At 39.7% G+C, this 20,549-nt stretch overlaps 1 protein-coding gene across 1 annotated transcript; it reads right to left on the bottom strand.

Annotated features, from left to right (window-relative positions):
* Nucleotides 1–4,916: 4,916 nt before the first annotated feature.
* Nucleotides 4,917–5,177, bottom strand: LOC123648103 (40S ribosomal protein S21-like). Its single transcript, XM_045565855.1, has one exon. The coding sequence runs from the start codon at nucleotides 5,175–5,177 to the stop codon at nucleotides 4,917–4,919; it is 261 nt and encodes an 86-aa protein (XP_045421811.1).
* Nucleotides 5,178–20,549: the final 15,372 nt, after the last annotated feature.

The raw sequence follows: 20,549 nt of genomic DNA, 5'->3' as shown, positions 1-20,549 counted from the left end.
TTTGTGTTCCATTCCATACAAATTTTAGAATTTTTTTTTCTATTACTATGAAGAATTTCATTGGCATTTTGATAGGGATTGCAATGAATTTGTAAATCACTTTGAGTAGTATGGTCATTTTAACACTACTAATTCTTCCAATCCACGAACATTTTTTGTGTTTCCATTTTTTCCATCAATGCTTTATAGCATTCTTTGTAGAGATCTTTTACCTCCTTGGTTAAATTTATTCATAGATATTTTCTTTTTTTTGTAGTTAGTGTAAATGGGATTATTTTCTTAGCTAGTTTGTTGTTAGTGTATGGAAATGCTAATGATTTTTGTATGTTGATAACCATCCCAAGGAATGGTTATCCCAAGATATGTTGATAACCATCCCAAGGAATCTAGTAGTGAAATTTTCTAAAAGTGAAATTTTGTATAAACTTTACTAAATTTGTTTATCAGTTCTAAGAGTTTTTTGGTGGAGGCTTCAGGTTTTTTATACATAAGATCATGTTATCTGCAAACTGGGGACAATCTGACCACTTTGTTTCCAATTAAGATTCCCTTTATTTATTTCACCTTGACTAAAGTGCAGTGGCATCATCATAGCTCACAGCAACCTCAAACTCTTGGGCTCAAGCCATCCTCCTGCCTCAGTCTCCAAAGTAGCTGGGACTACAGGCCTGCACCACAATGCCTGGCTAATTTCTTTCTGTTTTTAGTAGAGATGGGATTTTGCTCTTGCTCAGGCTGGTCTCGAACTCCTGAGCTCAAGCAATCCTCCTGCCTCAGCCTCCCAGAGTGTTAGGATTACAGGTGTGAGCCACCATGCCCAGCCTCAGAGGCTTTTTGAAGCCAAGATAAATTGCTGTATATTTGTCAGTCCTCCAGAAGATTCATCATTGCCATAGAGGACATTGATAGATTTCCTAAAGTGTGTTCTTCACCAAGCCACCTGATAGTGCCTGTAGATTGATTAGTGTTGATTTCCCAAGTCATTTGCTGGTACATTGTTGGGTAAGAGAGACAGCTGTGTTACTGTAGGCTCTAATTAATTGGTTTCAATTGGACACAGGCTGTCTCTGAACTAGTCTTCGTGATCATAAGAGCTCACTGAGACATAATGACCTACTTTGAAGTAAAGAAAGAACACAAAACTGGTGTGGTGGCATGTGCCTGTTGTCCCAGCTACTTGGGAGACTGAGGCCGGAGGATTGCTTGATGCCAGGAGTTCAAGGATGTTGTGTGCTGTGATTGTGCATGTGAATAGTCACTGCACTCCAACCTGGGCAACAGAGACCTCATCTCTAAAAAATAAAAATAAATAAACAAATGAGTAAATAAGTAAATAAATAAATAAATAAGGAGAACATAGAGATTTAGATGAGATGTAATGACTGAGACTATTTCTTAGTTCCCAGTGTCAGAGTCCTTACTTCCTCCTCCTCATTACCCATCAAGTCTTGTCGAGTCTACCTCCTAAATGTTCCTCAACTGATTCTTCATTTTCATCCTCCGGCTACTATCTGCATTCAGAATCTCATTTTTTCTCACCTGTACCACTGTAATACCTTCCTTATTGATGTTCTTATCTTCTGTCAAGGTTGTTCCTTCCTCCACCTGGGGCCGTCTATATGTAAGTCTGTTCTGTCCGCCTCTAGGGTATCCAGCTTTTTTGTCAATGGCGCCCCCTGGAGTCCTTTCAGCTTTCGCATCCCAATGACTCGGGGGATAAAAAACATGAGTACATGAGGCCTTTTTATAATACATAGATAACCATCTCAAGGAATTTAGTAGTGAAATTTTATAAAAGCAGGCTAATTTAATTCTGCAGCGTGTTTGCATTTTCACTCAAAAGCCTTAACTCTTGTTAAATATAATTCATTCTCTTGTGGCTTTAAATTTTACCCGGCTCTGAAATAAGGTGGCTTTTATGATAAGAATTGCTTTCCTCCTGAGCTAGAAGCATAGCCATGCATAGAACAGTAAGACTAACTTAAATGAGAATGATTACTAAATAACTGCAGCTTTGAAGAGGCGGTAGATAATAACATTTTGCATTCATACAAGCCTGACTTTCATCTGAGCATCTCAAAGGAAAGAAAAGTTAGCTGATGCTGTGTTATGGTTGAAAATTACAACTGTGCAATTTCCTTATTCCTGAGTGTTTCCCCTCTCAAATATGATACTGAGTTAAAGCCTTGCTAGAATTCAATGTGCATTGATTTTGAACACAGCCATTTTCTCTTTTGTTTTCTACTCCTCCAACATCAACCTTGAGTTGCAACGGCATCAATGGACCACCTGCCTTTGTGGTTTTGAAGCATTTGCTATCATTGGAGAAAAACATGATGATAAGTGATGAGGGGACATCTTTGTCAGCTGTTCTAAAGTTGTGGTGGAATGATACAGAGATGAAGATGGAGATAGGATATTCTCTGCACTTCCCAAATCAATTCAATCATGGTACTAACAAGCACTTCAGAAAGCATCAGAGAACCAGCCCATCCACTCTGCTGAAGCACAAGACTTAAAGACTTACAGGGTGTGGTCAGTAGTATAAATGGGAATTATTTCTGTTAGAGCCACTGCCTGCCTGTGACAGTGGCTCATGGCCCTTCCACCTCCCTCTCATCTGTTCTTCACACTTCACACTCATTCATTCAGAATTATTGAACAACATCAGCTTAATCAAATGAAGAGTCTTAAGCCCAGAATATTTCAAAGAAAATCAGTGTATTTTTCAATGAAATATATCACAAAGACATAAAATACAATAAATTTGAAAAGTGAAACAGTGCATTAATGAATGCAATATAAGTTACAATAGGTTAAAATATTCCAAATTAAGAAAGTTCTTTACAAAATGTGAAATAGTTCCTGTTTAAAATAGTGAAAACCTTAAAGTAGCTCAAATATCCAGCCATAAATAACTGGACAGGTAAATTTACGGTGCCTTCATATAACGTGATGCTTTCCAGCCACTAAAACTAATGAAGTTAAGCAATGCATTTTCCCATTGTAAAGAAAGTTTAGGTATATTTTTAAGTAAAAAAACAAATTTCAGGGCAACCTGTATGCTGTGACACCATTTTTACATAGTAATAATATGGAGAAGCGTGGGAAGGGATTACTGGGCATTGTCATTTTCTATGTCTGACATTTCTGCAATACTTGAATTTCTTGCAATTAGCATGCATTGTTTTTGTAATTAGAAAAAAACATTAAAAAGAGTTAGCCACTGTTCCCTGTGTTAAAAGATTGTATTTTAAAAAATAATATATCTTCACCTAAAAGTATTTTAAGCAACTGCCATTCTGACTACGCTAGAAAGAGATTTACTTTGCTATATACAGCATTAGTGATTGTGCATTAGGGTGAAAGATCTTTGCCCTTTTCTTCTGGGGGGAGGATTTAGACCAACCAGAAGAAGTCATAATTTCTCAATTTATCAGGCAAGGTGTCTGAATGAAGCACAGATATCCTAAATTTTATTAAGGGTGAAAGGATCTGGGTCTCCTTAGAAAGTGGTGCAGTTGGTGAAGTTGTGTTGTCATATCCCCCTGATGTTTTTGGTTCCTCTGACTTTTACCCAGTGACACAGGGGGTACCTCAGCAGCCCAGGATCTTACACACTAAGGCAGTCTTCATAGGGACCATGCTGAGAGCTCCAATAGTGATTGCTGGTACTTGCTTCCCACTCAACCATCAAAGCCTACTTGTTTTTTGACTGACTTCTGCTAGTTGTACTTTTTGTGTGGGAACTAGCTTGTTAATACAAATGTTCTAGGCAGATATTAGATAATTATAACAGTTAACAATTACTGAGCACATCCACACTAAGCATTATATTTACATTATCTCATTAATCATTGTTATTATGTTTGTTTTATAGATGAGAAAACTGTTGGTCAGAAGTTTGCTCAACATCATACAGTTAATAAGAAGTGAGCTGAGATTTAAACCCAGGTGTTTCTCTCTAAAAAACCTGAGTTGTTAACCCTTAAGCCAGTGCTTATCAAAATGTGAATCCTGACCAAGAGCATCAGCATCCTCTGGGAACTTGTTAGAAATGCAAATTCTCAAGCTCTACCTCAGATCTACTGGGTAAGAAACTTGGGGGACTAGAAAGCTGTTTTAAACAAGTCCTGAAGGCAATTTTAATACGTGCTGATTCCCTAAATTATACAGCAGATTTGTCCAATTGAATTTTCTGAAATGATGGAAATGTTTTGTATTCTCTGTTGTCCAGTAAGGTAGCTACCAGCCACATATGGTTATTAAGCTTTGAAATACAGCTAGTTTGACTGAGAAACTAAAGTTTTAATTTTATTTAACTTTAGTTAAAATCTAAATAGCCACCTGTGGTCAGTGGCGTCCATGTTAGCTGGCACAGCTATTGTCTTCTTACATCCTTGACATTCCTTACATTCTTTTTTAGAATATCCCTCAACTCTGAGGATCATTAGGTATGTAGCCAGTTAGCAGTAATTATAGAAGGTGGTGTCAGAAAAACACTGGGTAGGTGCAGTTTTGTGTAGGACACCTTATCCAGGAAGCTTCCCACTTTGTCTATGTGTGGAGCTGGCTTTAAGAAGAACAGATAAAGCCATTTGTCTTAGTCATTTTGTGCTGCTATAACGAAGTGCCACAGACCGGGTAATCTATGAACAGTAGACATTTATGTCTCATAGTTCTGTGGGCTGGAAAGCCCAAGATTAAGGCGCTGGCTGGTGAGGCCCCAGTCTCTCTGCTTCTAAAATAGTTCCTTGTTGCTACATCTTCTTCAGGGGAGAAATGCTGCGTTCTCATGTGGTGGAAAGGATAGAAGGGGCAAATAGGAGCCAAACCCCATCTGTTAAGCCTCCCACTTTTTGAGGGCTGTTTCACTATTTATTTATGACATATGCCACATCCATGATTCTCTCAAGTCAGAAGTTCTTTGAAACGATGCCCTGGACCTTGGCCAATTGGAAAATAGAGTCATCTAACTCACTCATCCTGTGAATGGCCCCATAGATGGTGTAGGTTTTAAACTGGCCATTAACCCTACCCATAACCTTGTCAACCTCGGCCATGCTCATTTGGATAGACACGTGGTCCTTGGCATTGATGATGTGGTTGCTGGCGAAGCATTTCCATGGTACATACAGGTATACCAACTTGCTGGCATCTGCCTGTCGAGACCACATCTGCTGCCACCACCATGCCTGCAGGCAGAGAAAGCTGTCAAGCCCTTTTATAATGGATAATCCATGAGGGTTCTGCCCTCCAGACCTAAACACCTCCCAAAAGGCCCCACTTCCCAGCGCTGTTGCTTTGGGAATTCAGTTTCCAACATGTTAATTTTGGACGATGCATTCTGCCCATAGCACCACTCAACCCACATGACCATTATGTTAGTTTACACAATATCAAATGTAGTGATTAGGTTATTTACTCAGATTTATCATCCTGTATAGTTAGTGAACAATGGCTCTGATGCACAATTAACATGAACTCCACAAATACTGTTTTTAGAGATGACTTTGGTAAAAGGTCATTAACAAAAACCTTATGGAATACATTTTTTTTTTACCATGTAAGAATATACATGTATGTTTACTCATGTGATGTGTCCCAGACGCAATTTTGTGACAGGATGTTGGCCCTTTGTACCATTAGGAAGTAGCCAATCTGAAATGCAGTGAATATAAAAGACTCTGTGAACTTTATAATTATAACCTAGTTTGAAAGATGTGGAAATACTGTATATATGTATATCAAAAACATTGTTTGATACCATAAATACATACAATTTTTATTTGTCAATTAAAATAGATATATACATGCATAGATAAAAGAAAGAAAGAGGTAGCAATGAAGACAAGTATTGCGATCATCTGTTGTAAACCAAACAAACAGTAGGGTGGGGAAAAAAATATTTAAGTGTTTGAATTTATTTACGATTTTCCAAAGGAGACAGAAACTCCAGCTAGTGGACATAAGCATTCTTGACACTACAGTGAAGCAGATACTAGGAATATTAAATTCCTTCTGCTCACATCAGGAAGTTCATTAGCCGGAGCCAGGGGTCAATTCCAGCAAACACATATTGATTCCTATGGGCTAGTGCTGATGAGAATTTAATGATTAGCACAGCTGTGCTCCTGAGAGATGCATGATGGGAGCTGTGCTTTAGGAAAATTGCTCTGGTCAGAGGCTATTGTGGGACCTCTTGCTGGGGACCATGAAGACCAGAATGAAGTGATTGTTGCTGGAACTGGAAAGATCACGAAGGTTGTATGAAGCATTGCAGAGGTAGAATCCCAAGGGAGCTTATTAGATGTAGGGGATTAAACTTTGTAATAAGAGTGAGGTTTAAATTTGGGCTTAGGAAGATGGTGATATTATTAACACCACATTTGAACCAAAGAGATGTGGAAGAGAAGAGGATGTATCTAGGACTTGAGTGATCACAGTGCTTACCAACTGTTGATAAATGGTTTCCTGTCATGACCCAACCTGGCAGAAAACAAAATCCAAAGCTATATAACCAAATATCTATCAGACTGTGGCCAAGATTCTGGAAGCAGCTTAGAGGGGAAGCTATAATATATTTTTCTTTGATCTGACAAATTGCTTCACCTTCTTTAACTCTTCCCTCCTTGGTTTTTGCAGAGTATCTCATATAACTTGCACAATTCTTACTCCACAGAATAATGGTTTGCTGGATTGGGAGTTTCTAGATTACGAGGACTATATCTTATTTGACTTTATATTGCCAGCAGTAGACTAAGGGCCTAACACACAAATATTGGCTAAGTGATGAGTAAATGACTGAATGGATGAACAAAGAAAATGTCCTAGGGGCTTCGTTTAGTCCTCTTCATTGTTACCAAGGCTAAGTTTGGGTATCTGGCCACAGGAACCATACCATTGGCTCAGATAGGGCATACTGCTGTCGGATACGTGTCACAAGTCAGAGCTTTGGTTGGCAAGTAGTGGTGGATGCTGGTAGGGGTATGTGGTGTGAGGTGGGGGGAGGGTACTGTGTGATGGGTGTAAGGACAATAGAAGATAAGACATATAAGTATGTGCCACTTAGTTTTAGGGCTCTTCTACTGCCCTTTCCATTACTATGATCAAATTTTGTTTTTCCTTTTCCTAATTCTCACATGCCTGTTTATTCGTTTACTCAAATAATATGTATTTTCACGTAATATATAGCAGGCATTGGGCTAAGCGTTGGGATACAAAATCCAAGGAGCCAGTTCTGGAGTGCAGATTATCCCAGGCATGAAGACTGTACTGTTCTCTTACAGTTCATGTTGGCATGCCCAGTGAGTCTTTGATAGCCTCTTTGCTTTTCTGTGCAACATGATATCCACGTTCATCTTATATTGCATCATTTCTCTTTGAAATATATTTCCCCTTACTTCAAAGAAATGCATAATAAAATCTGTACTACCCCAAAATGTCATTTTTTTCCTTCTCAACAATCTTCTATTTCGTGGAGAGAATGTTTCAACCTCAAAAAATATGACCAGTGGGGCTTTACTAGTTGTAACATTTTTTTTTAAATTTAAAGTCATCTTGATAATTTTTCATGAGATCTAGCAAAGTTCCAACACTGATATTTAATATTTTAAAGCAAAGTTCTTTCTCAGTGATTCTAATATAGATCCAGTATCTGCTTTGGATATAATAATGATCTTAAGTATAAATTGGATTAAAACCAGATTTAATATTTACACCTAATGGTTGTGGTGAACAATGCCTGGGGGATGGGTACACTTGTAGCTCTGACTCGGGTGGTCCAAAGGCAATATATGCAACCTAAGTGTTTATACCCCCGTAATATTCTGAAATTAAAAAAAAAACAGATTTAAATGACATATTTTTTAAAACACTGACCTTGCTTTGGGAAGCAATTTTTAAATTTTTTTAGCGCGCTGCTAAACAATGCAACAATTACAAGTGAACTCTCTCCATCTTTCTTGTTCCTTATCATTGTCCTCCTGTTTGAGAAATACGTATGTCATGTTTTCTCACATGAAAATTTGATCCTTATTTTCTTATGATTCTTTTGAATATTGTACAGTTACTAAGTTAGGAATCATGCAAGAAACAATTAAGAAAAAACTAAAAGTTTGCCAAACCCTAAGATGAGCTCATTGAAATTGAAGACAGAAACAGGCCAGGTGCGGGAGCTCACGTCTGTAATCCTAGCACTCTGGGAGGCCTAGAAGGGAGGATTGCTTGAGCTCAGGAGTTTGAGACCAGCCTGAGCAGGAGTCAGATCCTGTCTCTCTCAAAAAAAAAAAAAAAAAAAAAAAAAAAATCCAGCCCACTGGAAAGGGGTATAAAACAAGTTTACCATTCTATTATTATTAAAAAGTAAAAATAAATAAATAAATAGGGTGTGGAGTAAAGGGAATGCTTATATTCTGTTGGTGGGAATGTAAATTAGTATAACCTCAATCAAAAACAGTAAGGAGATTCTCATAGAACTATATTTGATCTAGCAATCCTACTACTGGGTATCTACCCCCCCCAAAGAAATCATTATATCAAAAAGATGCCTGCATTCATATGTTTATGGCAGCACTATTCACAATAGTGAAGATAAGGAGTCAACCTAACTGTCCATCAACAGATGATTTTTTAAAAATTTCTTACTTTTTTAAATTTCAGCATCTTATGGGGGTACAAATGTTTAGATTACATATATTGCCTTTGCCTCGACTGAGTCAGAGCTTCAAGCATGTCAATCCCCAAAATGGTGCAAACCACACCTGTTAGGTGTGTAAGTACCCATCCCCTCCTTCCCCCTACCTCCTCGGCACCTGATAAATGTTACTACAATATGTGCACATAAGTGTTGATCAGTTAATACCAATTTGATGGTGAGTGCATGTGGTGCTTGTTTTTCCATTCTTGGGATACTTCACTTAGTAGAATGGGTTCCAGCTCTATCCAGGATAATACAAGAGGTGCTAGATCACCATTGCTTTTTGTGGCTGAGTAGAATTCTATGGTATACACATACCACATTTTATTAATCCACTCATGTATGAATGGGCACTTGGGTTGATTCCACATCTTTGCAATTGTGAATCATGCTGCTGTAAACATTCTAGTGCAGATGTCTCTTTTTTCCTTTGGGTAGATGTCCAGTAATGGGCATCAACAGATGATTGAATAAAGAAAATGTGGGGTAAATGCGCACACACACACACACACACACACACACACACACACACACACACACACCAGGGAATACTACTTAGCCATAAAAAAGAACAAAATCATATCTTTTGCAACAACATGGATGGAACTAGCGGCCATTATCTTTAGTAAAATAACCCAGAAACAGAAAGCCAAATACCACATGTTCTTATAGTAAAAGCTAGGTAATGTGTATGCATGGACATAGAGAGTAGAATAATAAATATTGGATGGCTGAGTGCGGTGGCTCATGCCTATAATCCTAGCACTGTGGGAGGCCAAGGCAGGAGAATGGCTTGAGCTCAGGAATTCGAGACCAGCCTGAGCAAGAGCAAGACCCCGTCTCTACTAAAAATAGAAAAAATTAGCCGGGCATGGTGGCGCATGCCTGTACTCCCAGCTACTTGGGAGGCTGAGGCAGTAGGACTGCTTGAGCCCAGGAGTTTGAGGTTGCTGTGAGCTAGGCTGACGCCACGCAATCTAGCCCTGGCAACAGAGCAAGACTCTGTCTCAAAAAAAAAAAAAAGAAGATATTGGAGTTTCAGAAAGCAGGGAGGGTGGAAGGGGAGTGAGGGATGTGAAATTGGTACAATGTACAGTATTTGGGTTGTGGTCACACAAAAAGCCCAGACTTCACCACTATGCAATATATCTATGAAACAAAGCTGCACTTGTACCCTTTAAATCTAAAATAAATAAATAAATAGAATAAAGCAAGTTTTGCATTCTAAAGTGAAGCAGATGAGATTTAGGGGTATAAGGCAAGGGTATATCAACCATAAATGAGTAGTTAATTCAAGTATGATATAGCCCAGTGGTTCTCAAACGTTAGTAGGTATTGGATCCACCCTGAAGGTTTATTAAAACACATCCTACTGGGTTTCACCCACAGAGTTTCTGATTCAGTAGGTGTGGAGTGGAGCTGGAGTATTTGCATTCTAATGAGGTCCCAGGTAAAGCTGTTGCTGCTGATCCGGGGTCAGATTTTGAGAACAATTAATCTAGCCAAACAGTAGATTACTAGACACCATTGAAATTGATGACATAGGTGTATATTCATTAATACAGAATGATAAATTCATAATGGAACTGATGAGAGAGAGAGGATCCCCCTCCCTGTCCTCACCACCCTCATTCCCACCCACTCATTGGGCAGCATTGATAGTTGCTAAGCCATCAATGTTTTCTTCTAAATTTTATAATTATGTGGAAAGAATTTCCTTGTACAGTGTATCAAGTTAAGCATTAGCCCCAATAAGTGCAGGAAAATCCTCCACAGAAGAGTTACAGATAGTGGATATATAAGGAATGATAGAATTTAATTTAATTTAATTTAATATTTTATTTTATTTTTGAGACAGAGTCTCTGTTGCCCGGGCTAGAGTGAGTGCTGTGGCATCAGCCTAGCTCACAACAACCTCAAACTCCTGGGCTTAAGCGATCCTACTGCCTCAGCCTCCTGAGTAGCTGGGACTACAGGCATGCGCCACCATGCCCGGCTAATTTTTTTCTATATAGATTTGTAGCTGTTCAAATCATTTCTTTCTATTTTTGGTAGAGACGGGGTCTCACTCTTGCTCAGGCTGGTCTCAAACTCCTGACTTCGAGCGATCCACCCTCCTCGGCCTCCCAGAGTGCTAGGATTACAGGTGTGAGCCACCGCGCCCGGCCTTTTATTATTTTATTTTATTTTATTTTATTTTATTTTATTTTATTTTATTTTTTTGAGACAGAGTCTCACTCTGTTGCCCAGGCTAGAGTGCTGTGGTGTCAGCCTAGCTCACAGCAACCTCAAACTCCTGGGCTCAAGCAATCCTCCTGCCTCAGCCTCCCGAGTAGCTGGGACTACAGGCATGACCCACCATGCCCGGCTAATTTTCGATATATATTTTTAGCTGTCCATATAATTTCTTTCTATTTTTAGTAGAGACGAGGTCTCACTCTTGCTCAGGCTGGTCTCGAACTCTTGACCTTGAGCGATCCTCCTGCCTCAGTCTCCCAGATTTCTAGGATTACAGGCGTGAGCCACCATGCCCGGCCTAAATTTTAAATTTTTTGTAGAGACCATGTCTTGCTAGGTTGTCCAGACTTGTTTGAACTTCTGGCCTCAGGTAATCCTGCCTCAGCCTCCCAAAATGTTGGGATTACAGCTGCGAACCACTGCATCTTGCTGCCAAAGATTTATTCTCAATTTTGTTAACATAATATTGGCATTGCAGTAAGGAAGAAAATAACCATATTTTAAAGAGATGCATGCTGAAATATGTAGCTATGAAATAATATCATATTTAGGATCTGCTTTCAAATAGTTTCACAACGGGAAAAAGGAATAAATGAAGGAAAGTGATACAGTTTTGGTAAGTACAGTATAGTGTCTGCATAATAGGTATTTGGAAATTCATTATAGTATCCTCTCTACTTTGTATGTGTTTAAAAGTTATAATAAAAAAATATTTGAAAGAGTAACCCAGTCTCCATAGCTTTTCTTCTCATAATCCTAATTTATGATAATTCAAGAATATGAGGTAAAGTTTCATTGTCGTGATATTTTATTTAGAATCTTTCAGACAATGCTTATTCACCCGTTGATCTTGGACAAAGTAATTATCATTTTTCTTTTCTGTTAAATGGAAGTAATAATAGTATCTACTTGAGGGTCCTTATAAAAATTACATAATGCATGTAAATCCCTTTACACAGAATCTGATACTCAGTAACCACTCAATAAATATTAATTTTAGCTGGGTGCTGTTGTTCACACCTGTGGTCCCAGCTACTTGGGAGGCTGAGATGGGAGGATCCCTTGAGGCCAGGAGTTTGAGACCAGCTTGGGTCTAACTTTTCTCTAAAAAATTTTTTTTAAAAGTTGATTTTTATTATTATATAAATAATTGTTTTTCTTTTCTATTCTTTTAATGAATCAAGTGTTATTTCCTTTCTTTTCCACTCAGTTTGAGGGATCATAGAGGTTATATTAGCTAATAATAAGGATGCTGCCTAAATAATTACTTTTATTTCCAAGTAAGGCCACATACACAAATAACTACTTTGAAAATAATGAGCTCTTCTAATATCATTGATTTATAAACTTAAAAGATTTAAATTAATTATATTTGTCAATGACATTAAATTACTTTCAACAGGTTTTGGGGCTTGGGAAAATGATTTTAAGACAAAAATACTTTCATCATTCATTGATGCTAGTACAGCATGACTTGACCTTAGTTTGCATAAATAATTTATGTGCATTCTTCAGAAAAGGTAGTCATCTTTGCTAAAGTTCTTCACAGAGCCTAGCTGAATTTAGAAGCTATAAGCACAGTTGACTTAGTCAGCTTCAGAACTGTCTCACTGTTACAGATGGGATGTCAGTATTGCAACCGAGATGTTTTAATACCATGTAAAGGAACAAGAGAATCTTAGGGGAGACAAGTGCACATGACCCCAACGTCCTTGTAGACAAGGAAACTTTTAACAGAGAAGTGGTGTGTTTCTTGGGAAACATTTCAATATTGCTGTTTATACAAGAGGCAGAGAGCAATACAGCTGGAGAATTAAATGGAGAGATCAGCACACAGATGGGTAAGAAAGTGCTGTTTTGCCAACTGGATAACATCTGGCACATTACAGTCAACCTAAATACCTAGCAAGCTAAACAAAAGTTCAAGTAGCAGATGATCTCTTCATCTTTCTGCAAGGAGCAGGAACATAGCAGCCAAAAATGAGTCATGTTATATGTGAAAACCAAAGATACAGTTTAAAAAATAAAATCCTCCTTTAAACAGATGTGGAATATGCAGCTGGGATTGAAGTAATCAGGAATGTGAGAAGGTGGCAGTTTATAAAAACTTAAATGGTGTATTAACTCCATTGCAGGGGATTACAGTATCAAAACCAGCAAATTTGTCTTTCTTCAAAGATTGCTATGGTTTATCAGATTATCAGCAGTGCTTAAAAGGCAAAACAAACATTTTTTTTTCAGATACAAAACAGAGAAATATATTGGTAATGAGTTACAGATCCATGATTATAATAAAACTTTTCTTTGACATCAACGTACTTGTAAAATATCCTATGTGGTATCAATATTTTTAAGATGACTTTTATGTCAGAGTTTTTATTCCTGACCGCCCCCCCCCCATATTCTGTATCACTATGCCTGGGATATCTTTCCAAGACAGTGAATCCAATCTGAGTTTTAATCACAGTGACAGAAATTAAAATGGCATCAAAGATTCAATCTATTTTTCATTATTCTCTGATTTTGGGGGGAAAAACTCTCGAATTTGCAATTCAACCTCCATATTTGGTGTTTCATTATTGAAGAATTATAATTTTCAAGTTTTTTGTAAATCAATAATATATTTTAAAAAATTATGTTGTCTTTCTGATGCATCAAAGGAAGATGTTTTATGTTAATTACTCAAACTGGATCAGGTAGTAAAGGCAAATCCATAAAATTGTTGTGAAAGATAGTCAGCAATATTTATTGAGCACCTACTATTTCTCAGACACAATTATAGATGCTAAGGATATAGCTGTAAGTAGACAGGCAAGGATTCCAAGCATAGGAAACTTCATTCTAGTAAAAGGTGATACAAAAAAACAAACCGAATCATTTTAGACCGGACCAGTGCTGGGTGAAACTAACATGTGATAGAAAGTGTCTGGGGAGCTACTTTAGATTGGATGGTTAGGCAAAGGTTCTCTGCAGAGGGAACACATATATAGAGAGTTGAATAACAAGAAGGAGGCAATTACATGAAGAACTGGGGCAAGAACATTCTACACAGAGGACAGAACCAGTGCTAAGGCCCTAAGGCAGGAATAAACTTGATTAGGAACAAAGCATGGAAAATACAATGTGTATGGAATGAAGTTACTGATTGCATTCAGTATGCTGAATGCATACTGAATAGTAGATAAGCTAACGAATCCTTAGGAGGGGAACTAAGTTAAAAGTAGACAAGAATGGTGCTGATGTTTGCAATGTGACCACAAAAATGAGCAAGGCTCATTTATAAAGGTCCAGATGTTACAGAATAAGTGAGCCTAATTCCTGAATTAATTCCAAGTACTCTTGGCCTAGACTCAAAGCCATCATAAGAACACCATCTGAACGGACTCTAAAAGTAGAATATTTTTTTCCACAGTTTGAACATTAGGAAGAAGGCAGATTATAACTTCACCATTGTAAAAGGCAATGGCCTGTAACAAACCCAGTCTCCACCCTCACCCCCACTCTTATTTATTTTTTATTTATTTATTTATTTTTGAGCCCAGGCACTCTGTTGCCTAGGCTAGAGTGCTGTGGCGTCAGCCTAGCTCACAGCAACGTCAAACTCCTGGGCTCGAGCAATCCTCCTGCCTCAGCCTCCTGAGTAGCTGGGACTACAGGCATGCGCCACCATGCCCGGCTAATTTTTCTATATATATATTTTTAGCTGTCCATATAATTTCTTTCTATTTTTAGTAGAGACAGGGTCTCACTCTTGCTCAGGCCGGTCTCGAACTCCTGAGCTCAAGCCATCCTCCTGCCTGGGCCTCCCAGAGTGCTAGGATTACAGGCGTGAGCCACCATGCCTGGCCTCTTTATTTATTATTATTATTATTATTTTTTTTTAGGCAGAGTCTTTCTTGGTTGCCCAGGCTAGAGTGGCGTCATCACAGCTCACTGAAACCTCAAGGGGATTCTCCTGTCTCATAGCTGGAGACTACAGACGCCAGCCACTACACCTGGCTAATTTTTCTATTTTTTGTAGAGACAGGGTCTTGCTCTTGCTCAGGCTGTTCTTGAACTTCTGACCTCAAGCTGATCCTCCCACCTGGGCCCCCAGAGTTACTAGGATAACAGGCATGAGTCACTGCGTCAGTGAAGTTTGCATTTCTATGATATTGTTAATCATTTTACTCTGATCCTTCATGAGTAGTGTCAATGCTTTTGCTTCTAAGTTGTCAATCTGCAGATTTGAAACGATATCTACTTGTTGAAGTGCAAAGTTTAGAAAACCGAGAGAGAATGAGATGCAGTTTTCATAGTTTTTCTCTTAAGCAAGTAATGATAAACTTTAGAAAGGTGATTTAAACTAAACATTTTGAAGCACTACATTGAAGAGGCTAAATTGTTGTGACACAATTTGCAGTGTTCCTCTTTTCTCTTACACCCATGTCACCCCAATACCAGAAGTTTAATGTGAAAAGAAATCACTTTATTAAGGGAGAGATAGCTGTCATAGACCTTTTGCTGCAACTTAGGGAACGTGGGACCCATGGGACTCTAACTAACTGTCTGCTCCAGAAGTTAGCCAAGGAAGTGACCTACAGGGCCAGCAGAAAACACCCAGGGAGCTGATGCCTCTGCTGGGTGGGACCTGAGAGAAACCAAGTTCTCAGAGATGCAAATTAACTGCCCAGTACAACCTATTTTTTTCTACCATAATTATATATACATATATATGTGTATATATATATTTTTTTGTTTGTTTGTTTTTGAGACAGAGTTTCACTCTGTTGCCTGGGCTAGAGTGCCGTGGCGTCAGCCTAGCTAACAGCAACCTCAAACTCCTGGGCTCAAGCAATCCTACTGCCTCAGCCCTCCAAGTATCTGGGACTACAGGCATGCACAACCATGCCCGGCTAATTTTTTTTCTATCTATATTGTTAGTTGTCCAGATAATTTCTTTCTATTTTTTAATAGAGACAAGGTCTCGCTCTTGCTCAGGCTGGTCTCGAACTCCTGGCCTTGAGCGATCCTCCCGCCTCGGCCTCCCAGAGTGCTAGGATTACAGGCGAGAGCCACCGCGTCCAGCTTAAAAGGCCTTTTTGATGAGATCGGGCGCGTTCAGGGTGGTATGGCTGTAGACAAAAAAAAGGCCTTTTTGAATGCAAGACAAAATGGACTTTTGGGAAGCCGGGACTGAGAGAGAAGTTAATTCATTCTAGGCTTCCCATGTGAAGGAAATTAGAAACTTTAGACTCAGGAACACATTTGTAAGAGTATCATGGATCTTGCAACTTCTTCAGAGTTGTTTTATTTGACAGCCTGTTGCCTACTAGTGAGAGCAGTTAACTTAACATTAGAAGCCAGTATGTGTGCCTTCAGGGCCGACCAGACTATTCATACCTTTTTCAGTAAAATCAGTCCTGAGAATCTCCAGGGAGAGAAGCACTTTTGCTAGTGGCCAAAGAAAGGAAAACGAGGTGAGTCCCTGGGAACCGCTATGAAGGGAAATAAAGACAAATGGAGCGTGGGAAATCAGCTGAGCATGAAAAACAGCTGCTAGTCACCCACTGTGGGTTTAGCGCAGTGGTTTTTGACCTTCGAAAGACGAGGGCTTCCAGAATTCCTGATGCCCAGGTTGCACTGCAGACCAATTATGCCAGCCTCTCTGGGGTGACCCAGGCAATAGTTTGTTTAGTGTTTGTTTGTTTTGTTTTGTTTTGAAATTTTTAAAATTTTTTAATTAATTAAAAAAAATTTTTTTAAGGCTCCAGTGAAGCAGTGGGAGTGGAGAAGGAACAAAGGAATCTGGAACTCATTGTGATCAATGAGTTGTAAACACCACTGTACTTAGACCAGCCTGTTTTTTAATATTTTTAGAATAGGTTCTGAGGTGATGCCAGAATGCAATGGAGTTTGAGGCCTCTGCCTTAGGTAGCACTTCTCAAACCTTAAAATACTCATACATCACCTGGGGAACTTATTAAAAATGCAAGTTCTGATTCAGTAGGTCTGGGGCAGGGCCTGAAATTCTGCATTTTCAACTCAGCTCCCAGGAGTTCCCTATGCTGCTGGGGCCGAGTGGGGGCTAGCACACCAAGCAGCGCAAACCCTTGGGTAGATGTTAACTCTCGATACAAGCTGATTCTGCATAACGATTTCAATGCCTATCATTAAACCAGTGCTCAACATTTGAGTACCAGATATTATAAAGTATAAATATTAAAAAATCCCTAAGTTTAGAGTAAAATCTAAAGGCATTACTATTATTTTTACATACCTTTTAATTTGACATGGTGGTTAGCTGGCCGGTCTGAACTCTCCCCCACCACTCTCCTCTGGCTCACCCTGATTCAGGGCACAGTTATTCTTGCTGCTCCTCATACAAGCCTTCTGCTGTCCTCCCTTCAAGGCCTTCAAACCTGCTGCTCCTTCTGCTTGGAATATCTTCCCCTTCATAGGCTCATGGCTGGCTCTCTCTTCTTAAGCTCAAATGTCACATCCTTAGCCCTTCCCTGAGCACCCATTCTGGAGAGACCACCTTCCCCTCCACGTCTCTGTCTCACAGCCCTCTTCCCACATAGCACTGATAGCTATTTGGAATTGGTCTTCCTATTTGTTTGCTTATTGAGTAAAGGAAACCCAAAATATTTTACCCCAAAATATACTTCTTTGACATATTTCAAGATGGCTATTCAGAGAGGCTGGAAACACAAGAATAGCTAAAGAGCTTTTGCTCCTCTCTCCCTCCCATAATGTGTCTTGCTGTACTCCAAGCCCCTGTTCTTTCTGAAACCTCAAGATGGTATAAAAGCATCAACCATCTGGCCCTTTCTTTGAGTTTTCATATTCTACATGACTCTCAAGCACACATGTGCATGTTAATAAATTTCACATGCCTTTTTTACTATTAATCTGTCTTTTGTCTGTTGATTTACACTGAACCTTCAGAGGGCAAAGGAGACACTTTCCCTTGGCCCCTACAACTTTCTGTCCCCCTCCACGAGAATATTAGCCATGAGAGAAAAGCTTCTGTTGAGGCCACTGCTACAAACTCAGATGCTAAGAAATAGTTGGACACGTAGAGGGACACAAAAAGGGAAAAAATGAAAACAAATGGTAAGAATGTCTATTAGTGAGGGTTCTCTAGAGAAGCTGTATATATATGTAGAAAGATACTGATTCAGGAATTGGCTCACATGATTATGGAGGCTGGGAAGTCCAAAATCCATATGGCAGGCCACCAGGTTGGAAACTCAGGTTGAATTCTTTCCTTCTGGAAAACTTCAGTTCTTTGGTCTTAAGGTCTTCATCTAATTGGACAAAGCCCACCCACATTATGGAGAGTATTCTTTTTTAGTTCAAGTCAACTGACTGTAAAGGTTAGTCACTTCTATCTAATAACTTCACAGAAACATCTGGACTAATGTTTCACCAAACAACTGGGCACATAGCCTAGCCAAGTTGACACATAAAATTAACCATTACACTAGGTGACAGGGATAGAGCGGTGCGAAGAGAACAAGATCTTCATCTTCATAGAGCTGATGGGCTACTGTGAGGAGCAGGGTAGACACAAAACAAATAACCTGAAGCAAATACAATAATCACTAGACGTTATAAATACTACAAAGTTAACAAAAGATGGTAAGACAGCAAAACAGAGAGGAACCTCCCTGAGATAGGCTGGTCAGTTAAGAATATACTTAAGCTAAAACAGGAAGGAAGAAAAGAATCTAGGAAGGTAGGGGAAAAATTCTCAGTAGAGGAAATGGCAAGTTAGAGAGACCCTGAGGAAGGAGAAGGGCTTGCATGGCTGGGAGAAGGGGAGAGAAAAGGGCCTGCAGAGGGGAGAGAGAATGAGCTGGGATTAGATAAGGAGGCAGGGGACAGATCATAAGGGTTGGGTTGTCATGGTGGAGTCTGAATCTCTAAAAGGGTTACAATAAAGAGATTGTGAGGATAAAGGATTGGAGAGGGCAGGAGTAGAAACCAGGAGAAGAGTAGTCGGGACATTGTTAGCAAAGTTAGAGAAGGGATTGGCTGAGACCCAGGTGATGGCCATGGGGGTGAACATGGACAGTGGTATGTATTTAAATTCAACCAAGCAAAGTCAGGTGCAACTTAGATGGATGAGGTTGGGGGAGAGGAAAACAGTGTCAGGAATCAGGCTCCTGGCCTGGCCCTCACCTGCAGGGTGCTAGGTACTGGAGGAATGTTTGGGGGAACTGAATTGAGCCCCAGCACATCCTATGAGGTAATAACAAGGACATGATATTTATTTTTAATTAAACTATTACTTGTCTGATATTTTATGTATATCATTTCATTTTATCCCATAACAAAATTTTTTTCACTTGAATCCCTACAAAATATTAATAGATACACCAGCAATTCTTATTTTATAGATGAGGAAACTGAAGTTTAGAAAGAAAAATACCTTGTTCTGAGGCACACTGCTAAGAAATTGAAAAACCAGGATTTAAACATAGATTTCTGACCATAAAATAATTAGTCACTCCACTATATTATTTTCATAAATGTACTTGTTCTGATATTATACTTTTGTAGATGATGACATCAGAGCTCATAGAAGTTCAGATCATTTTCAGAGACACAAACTATGTGGTGAAGCCAGGATTTGAAGACAAATTTGCTTGACTTCAAAAATCATGCTTTTTCTTCTGGAGACTATGTTAACTATTAGACTACCCTAAAACTGCTTCTGGAACTAAAAGACAACAATCAACACAACCACAATTATCTGCAAGGCATCCCAGTTTCCCATATCCAATAACTCCATTAATTCCATTTTTTTTTTCTTTTTAAAAGGGAGAGAGGTCTCGCTATGCCACCCCACCTGGAGTGCAGTGGCTATTCACAGATATGATCATAGCTTGCTGCAGCCTCGAACTCTTGGCCTCAAGTAGTCCTCCTGCCTCAGCCTCCTGAGTAGCGAGTAGCTGGGATTATAGATACACACAACCATACCCAGTGTCGCGCCGCACTCGCCTGCAAGGACGACGCAACAAACTGGAGTTCTTCCAACAGCAGTTTAATGAGGCATCTAGTCTAGTTACATGGCGAGAGACCCCGAACAGGAAGGACAGTGGGCTTATATACCATTGCAGGTAGTCGTGGCGGGAAGTGATTGGTAGAGGGCCCTGACAAGGCTCCCAGCAATGATTCTATTGGCTATGTGCTCACCCGTAATCAGAGACCGCTCCCAACAGCTCCCCCTTTTGTTTTGCAACACAAGCTTTGGGGACTCCAACCTCAAGGTCCGGATCCAGGGGGTGGAGTCCCTGAAGCAGGTGCAAAGGCCACCGTCTCCCGTGCAATGAGCAGAGACTCTGGGAGGTGCAACGGCTGGTAAGGGGGTGACACGCCACAATCTGGTGCAATGGGGAAACCCCTCAGAGTGCATGGGCCATGTCACGCTGTGCGAGAGGGGAGGCGGTCTTGACCTTCGGAGCGTAACATTTGTAGCCAGATGCCAGGGGATTGACCACACTCGAGGGCGGCTAGGGCTTGGGTAACCACCACTCGGTCCCTGCGGCGCTGTGCACGAACGCGCAGGAACCCCCAGATCACGAAACCTGTTCCCAGGATCCCCATGAACCCTAGGGACCCC

This window comes from Lemur catta, chromosome 1 (genome assembly GCF_020740605.2).
Source record: "Lemur catta isolate mLemCat1 chromosome 1, mLemCat1.pri, whole genome shotgun sequence".
In the NCBI taxonomy this organism is placed as follows: domain Eukaryota; kingdom Metazoa; phylum Chordata; class Mammalia; order Primates; family Lemuridae; genus Lemur; species Lemur catta.
Note: the sequence above shows the minus strand (reverse complement) of the source record. Positions and strands in the feature narration are given on the sequence as shown.

Excerpts from the sequence above, each read along its gene's own strand:
- LOC123648103 (XM_045565855.1), bottom strand. The coding sequence starts at position 5,177 with ATGTGGTCTCGACAGGCAGATGCCAGCAAGTTGGTATACCTGTATGTA.